Source organism: Talpa europaea (assembly GCF_964194135.1).
Source record: "Talpa europaea genome assembly, chromosome: 15".
Classification (NCBI taxonomy): domain Eukaryota; kingdom Metazoa; phylum Chordata; class Mammalia; order Eulipotyphla; family Talpidae; genus Talpa; species Talpa europaea.
Window position 1 is genome coordinate 77280415 of NC_140083.1, and position 6728 is coordinate 77287142.

The 6728-nt window shown below is 64.7% G+C and overlaps 1 protein-coding gene across 1 annotated transcript; it reads left to right on the plus strand.

Annotated features, from left to right (window-relative positions):
• Positions 1 to 1210: 1210 nt before the first annotated feature.
• Positions 1211 to 4533, plus strand: AQP5 (aquaporin 5; the record flags this gene model as incomplete). Its single annotated transcript, XM_084254601.1, has 4 exons — positions 1211 to 1573; positions 2679 to 2843; positions 3517 to 3600; positions 4348 to 4533. 4 exons carry the CDS (start codon positions 1211 to 1213, stop codon positions 4531 to 4533), a joined length of 798 nt encoding a protein of 265 aa, XP_084110727.1.
• Between the last annotated feature and the right edge of the window lie 2195 nt (positions 4534 to 6728).

The following is a 6728-nucleotide window of genomic DNA, read 5'->3' on the forward strand; positions in this document are numbered from 1 at the left end:
GCCGCAGACCTCTCCTGGCTCACCCGCTGCTCCCCTCAGCAGTGTACTTCGGTCCTTCTGCCTGTTCTGCTCCCCGCTCTGTCTCTGGTGAATCCTCTCACCCACCCCCACCTCTGGCCTGCAGCCCAGCTCTTGTATGCGTAAGTAAATGAAAAATAAATCTTAAAAAAAAAATGTTTTTTCAACCTCCCCGGCAGGGGGAGTGGGGTAACAGAGTAGGAGAAAGACTTGCGCTCCAGGGGAGGTCAACACTGGACTTAGGATGTCGGTGCTGCGCCTGCACCTCAGTGCACCCCACTCTGACCCCCTCCTACTCCCCGGCCCAAGGCCTTTTTCCTGACCCCAAACAGAACCCAACCCGCTCTTGCCCTCCCCTCCTGTCCTATGGACAAGATAAATTCCTGGCTCCCACCCATTTTGGGGACTCACTGGGATCCCCCAAGAGAAGCGCGCTGCCCGGCCCGGCTGCTGGGCGTGGGGGGACTGCCAAGCCCGGGGCAGGCTGGCACGATGCCCACTTTTTCAACCCCAGAGGCCCGCCTGGCCGGACGGGGAGAGGCCAGACGGCGCGTACCGCCCCGCACGGCCCAGCCCGGCCGTCCGCCCCCGCAGCGGCCGCGGGGAGCCGAGCGGCGCAGCCTCCCGGGGCGCAGAGCCCTGCAGGCCTGACTGGGGACAGGTCAGGATGCCCGGGTCGCAGGAGGAAAAGGACGCGCTGGACCCAGGCCCCAAGAGGAGAAAAGGAAGAGACTTCTGACGGAACGCAGGCCCGGCAGGGGCCCCCGCCCCGAGGTCGGCAGGACGGGCGTCGGGGCCCGGCGCGGCTCGCGGGAGCCGGGCGCGGGAGCCTCCGGCGCGCACCATGCGCGGGCCCCCGGCGCCCGGGCCGGTCTACACCGCGGCCCGGGTCACGTGTCCCGCGCGCGCCGGCGGCCCTCCCGGCGGGGGGGCGGGCGCGGCGCGGGGGGCGCCCCCGGCGGCCGCCGAGGTCCCTCCCCGCGCGCCGCGCTGGCCCCCGGGCGCGGGAGCCGCCCCCTGCCCCCCCGCCGCCGGCCCTCTATATAGCGCGCCCCCGCCGGGCCCGCGCCAGGCCGCCAGCCGCGCAGTGGGCGCCGACGCGCGCGCAGCCCCCGGGAGGCCGACCCCGCGCGCCCCCGCCGCCCCGACGGGCGCCCCCCGCCGCGGCCGCCGCCGGGCCCCCGGCGCCAGCATGAAGAAGGAGGTGTGCTCCGTGGCCTTCCTCAAGGCCGTGTTCGCCGAGTTCCTGGCCACCCTCATCTTCGTCTTCTTCGGCCTCGGCTCGGCCCTCAAGTGGCCCTCGGCGCTGCCCACCATCCTGCAGATCTCGCTGGCCTTTGGGCTGGCCATCGGCACCCTGGCCCAGGCGCTGGGGCCCGTGAGCGGCGGCCACATCAACCCCGCCATCACGCTGGCCCTCCTTGTGGGCAACCAGATCTCCCTGCTCCGCGCCGCCTTCTACGTGGCGGCCCAGCTGGTGGGCGCCATCGCGGGCGCGGGCATCCTGTACGGGCTGGCTCCGCTCAATGCCCGGGGCAATCTGGCTGTCAACGCGGTGAGTGCCCAGTGGGGGGGGGGGGTGAGAGGGGGCAGGGCCCCTGGGGTGTCCTGGGGACCAGGTCCCCGTACCCCAAGAATGGGTGCTACAGAGTGGGCCTGTGCACACCTTTGCCAGGAAGAGGATCCTCCTGTGATCAGAAAGCCAACTCCAGCAGGGTGCCGCCCTCTGCCTGCTCCCTGGTCCATATGGGACCGCTCCTGGCCTCCTGCTGCCGTCCTGGTTTCTGTCCTGGCTTCTGTGCTGGTACCTGCTGCCTCCCCGCACGACCCGCCCCGGGTACTGTCTCTTACCTGAGACATCTCTCTCGTCTCCATTCTCACCTCTGCGTTCTGCCTTCCTCTCCGACCCTCACCCCGTTCTCGGCTCCCAGGGGGAGAGGTTTCACAGAACCACCACAAAGAGATGAGTGATGATCTGGCTGGGCAGACCCGGTCCCCCTAGATCTCATTTTCGTAGCCATTACATGGATGTGGTCATAACCCCACTGCAGGTGTCAAGGGGGTTGCATTTAGAACCCACACATGTGCACCCCCTAACTCAGGGCCAGTGCAGGGCCTCTGTTAAATATTTTGTTCTTGCTCCTGGCCCCTGCCCCTTCCCCCCACCCCAGCCCCAGAATCGGCCCCATCTCCCATGAAAACTGGGTTCATTAATCAAACACAGAGGAGGATTTTCTCGGCCATTGTCAAGCCGTGAGTCAGCCCCACTGGAGAGACGGGTTTGAGGTTGGCTCTGGCAGCAGGTCAGGCACGGGCGGGAGGCGGGCTGGGGGTACAGCAGGCAAACTGGGCAGCTGCCCATCGGAGGGAGGGTAAATTCCAGTTTGTGGGGGTTGGGGACCAGGTAGAGCTGTTGACAGGACTGTGTCCAGGAAAAGCTCTCCTCACATGGATCCTCCCACCACAGGTCTGGGCCCCAAGCTTTGTGCACACCGTGTTTGGTCTCATTGGAAAATGACCTCCCTGGTGTGACGTGCACAGGGCTTAGCTCCCAGGTGCTCAGGTTCTCAGTGTCCTTGGAGGCCAAAACCCACATCCCCCAAGGCCCTGGATATAGAGCCAGAAGAAGGCAGGGGTCCTAACCCAGCCTCTGCTTGCAGCTCAATAACAACACGACGCCGGGGCAGGCTGTGGTGGTGGAGCTGATTCTGACCTTCCAGCTGGCCCTCTGCATCTTCTCCTCCACCGACTCCCGCCGCACGGGGCCTGTGGGCTCCCCTGCTCTGTCCATTGGCCTGTCCGTCACACTGGGCCACCTTGTGGGGGTGAGTGGCGTGCCATTCAGCTGGGGTCGCGGGGAGAGCCTCAGGGCAAATAATGGGAACCCCAAAGGAGTACCTCTCCAGACCAACAAACCCCACAGTTAAGGTCTAGAGTGGGACTGTTAGATTCTGGCCCAGACTTGAGCACCCCAAACCTTATTTATTTTGTGTGGAACTGGGTTACAGGCCAGACGTGTGGGGTGGGGGTGGGCGTGAGAGGATTCGCCAGAGATAGGGTGGGGAGCAGAACAGGCGGATCTACTGAAATACACTGCTGAGGGGAGCAGCGGGCGAGACAGGAGAGGTCTGCTGCGCCATGTGGGTCAGCTCCCTGGCTGGGGATTGAACTCAGGGAGATGCGGTGATAGCACTGAGATGTAACCCCTGGGCCACCAGGGAGGCCAGTGCCCTCCAAACCTTCGATAGTTCGAGGAAAGCCAGGAGTAAGTGGGCACTGAGGTAGAGCAGGAAATCGAGTCCAAACTCAGGACAGAGGAAGAGGACCGGTGCCTGGGGACCCGCTGAGAGAGGGGTCTTGGCCTAGGAATTCAAGGTCAGGAGACTTGAATTGCGACCTGGCTGAGTCCCTGGACTGATATGTGACCCAGGGAGAATCCGGGGTGCTCTGGGAGAGGACAAGTGTGTTGCCTTCCTCACCACCTTCCTCTCTGTCCAGATCTACTTCACCGGCTGCTCCATGAACCCAGCCCGCTCCTTCGGGCCTGCCGTGGTCATGAAGCGGTTCAGCCCCGCACACTGGGTGAGTCTGTGCCTCCCTGGCCCCCCGGCAGTGAGGGTCCGGGAACCCAGGCCAGCCCATCGAAGCCAGTAGCTAAATGGTCTTTCTGGATGCTGGGGCCCAGAATCTTGGGGGTGGGCTCAGGGGGCAGTGGCGGGGAAGTAGGGATGGGATGCAGGCGAGCAAGGACTGAGCCCCCAGGAACAGGGTCGCTGGTTGGGACGGGGCGGCTGTGTGTGTCTCTCCTAGGGAAGGGGAGCTGTGCCCCTGTGTTGGTCTCTGAGGGTCAGAGATCTGTCCTCTCTGATGTTTTACTTACAACAGTGGAAGCAGCTCCCTTCCCGTGGTCTGTCCCTCTGGACAAGCTGTGACCTCCGTTGAGAGTTCACGGCCTCTCCCCATGGTGCCCCCATCCCTGCGTGGGAGGGAGAGGCGTTCTCTTCATCGTGTCTCTAAGGCTCTTTCTGTCTGTTTTCTGGAAGTTCATTTGTCTTTCTTTGGGGTGCACTTGGAGGAAATCTGTTCCTCTGGAGATCTGTCTGTCTGTTGCCTTTGAGGCTCGGGGTGTCTGAGATTCATGCCCTTGTCACTGGGGACTAGGGTGTCAGCCTATCCGTTCACAGGGTGAGAGGAAGTCTTTCCCTCTGGAGACTTGGAAGTTACATGTCTGCTCCTTTGAGGGCTCGTGGGCCTGTCCTCTGGGGCTGGGGAGGTCTTTCTCTGAGGCCTGTGGCACTGCCCCCTGACCCGCTGCCCTGTCTCCACCAGGTCTTCTGGGTGGGGCCCATCGTGGGAGCTGCCCTGGCGGCCATCCTCTACTTCTACCTGCTCTTCCCCAACTCTCTGAGCATGAGTGAGCGCGTGGCCGTTGTCAAGGGCACGTACGAGCCCGAGGAGGACTGGGAGGAGCACCGGGAGGAGCGGAAGAAGACCATGGAGCTGACAGCCCACTGACCGGAGTCAGACATGGGCCAGCCCCTCAGCCGCCGAACCACAGGGGGGGACGAGAAAAATAGCAGAGCAACCCTTCCTCCCCCTTCAGCTGGGTCCTCTGGGCTGGGGAGACGGTGCTGGCTCCCCAGGCTGCAGTTAGGGATGGGAGCCAGGGGCTGGGGGCTGGGGGGAGGGGTCTCTCTGGGACAGGACAGGCTGCCGAGTGAGGTGAGACCTAAGGGACTGTGACCACCGTGCCATATCTGCAGGCTGCCCCAGGGCCAGGCCGGAAAGGGATGTCCTGCAGTGTGCTCCCCCCACCCTCCCCACCTCCTCAAGAGGCAGATGGACCCCTGTCTCTCGGACAGCAGAGGCTAGCCCTCCCCCAAGCTCCTTAGGAGGGACACAGCCCGGGTGATTGAAAACCACCTTATTTATTTCTGGTTTCCGGGGTAGGACTGCTGGTGTTTGGGGTGGGGGCTTCCCAGTAAATCACTGACATTCACGTTCTGCATCTGTCTCCAGAAGCTTCTCCTTGGGACCCTCTGGTTCATCGCCCCTCTCTCTCCTCTTCACCATCCCACACCCTCCCCCATGGTCCCCTAGGCTCTCTGTAGAAAGACAGGGAAGCTGAGGCCAGGGGAGGCCGAGAGTCAGAGATGTGGGCGGGGAGAGATGGAGGAGACCAGTACAGAAACAGCTGGAAGTCAAGAGGGGGCAGTGGGAGCAGAGAAGGAGGGGCTGTCCCCTTCCCTTTGTCAGCCACCTGCTCGCCCCTCCCACTTTAGCTATGTCAAGTCCCAGCCACAAGAGGAGGGCCTGGCACCAGTGCCAGGGTGTGCCATGCAGGGTGGAGGAGAAATGAACCAGCAGCCCCTTGAGATGCCAAGAGGGTGACCAGCCAGGTCTGTCATCAGGGAGGAGGCACAGTCCCGGACACCCTTGTGTTCCAAAATGGTGCCAAGTTGGGAGCTTGCTCCGGGGGAGCAGACACCCCCCCCCCAAGCCACACTGGATGAAGAGCCGGACTCTTTCCTGGATCCCGTCTGCTGCCGCTGCCCACGGCACCCTCACGTCTCCTCTCCGGGCCCGTAGCTCTGCCCTTTCCTGCTCTTTCCCGCTCTTACTGATACTTTTTAGGGGTCCTCCTTAAACTCACGGAGCCCCCATCTCTTGAACTATAAAGTGAGGCTTAAAAATGGCTCCCTCGCAAGGTTGCTGCGGGATGGCAGGAGAGAGGGAAGGAGGCAGCTGTGAGGGCTGCGCTGGGGGGGGGGGGAGTCTGCCTCGCAGGACACCCCTGGGCGCGGGAAGGCGTCTGAGTCGGAGCCGAAGACCCGAATCCACATCTTGCTGCACAAGGTTGGGTAAGGCTTTGCGTTCCAATCCCCGCCTCTGAAGAGGGGGCTGCGCGCATCCCCCTGGGGCGGGGCGTGTGGCCAGGGTGACGGGACACTCTGTGTGCCAGGACAACCCAGCAAACTACAGGGAAAAGCCAGCACAGACACCCCCAGGACACCAGCACACCCCAGTTCTGGGCGTCTGTGCTCCTGAGTGTGGAATCTGGGCTTCTGCTTCTCCCGGGCATCGGCCTCTCCTCAGCTTTACCTCAAAGAGGGGCCCAGGGATGGGCTAGAGGGCTTGGGAGACGCCACAGACCTGGCCGGCGAGGTCAGGCCCCGAGGCTGGGGGGAGGGGCAGTGCCCCAGCCCTCCTCTAAGCTTGAGCGTCTGCGAGCGGGGGCTGCCGCCGCCCCGGCACGGCCCGCCTCGGGCTAAGCGAACACCACGCGGCTGCGAGGCCGCAGGGTCGCGGCAGAGGAGCCGGGCCCGCCGCCCGCCGGGCCGTCCGTGCCGGCTCCGGCCAGCAGGGGGCGCCCTCGTCCACCTAATCCGAGGCTGCTGCCCCCCCCCCCACCTCTTCCCCAAGCCCCGGGTCTGGACTGCGGCCGGCGGGGAGGGGGTGAAGGGGCAAAGGGCAGCCTTTCGGGTCTGGGTCTCCTGCACCCCGAGTCCACGCCGACCGCAGTCCCCGAGGGCGCGCAGCGGAGAGCGGGGCCCGGCTCGGCCTCCGTGCACAGCCATGGCGGGAGGTTGCGCTCCCCTCCCGCCGGCGGCTCGGCCCCCTTCTCTGCCAGGTGAACCGGGGGCGGAGGAGACGCTCGGGGCGGGGGCCGCGGCCGCCGGGGGCCGGGGTCCCCTCGGGCTTTGAGCGGG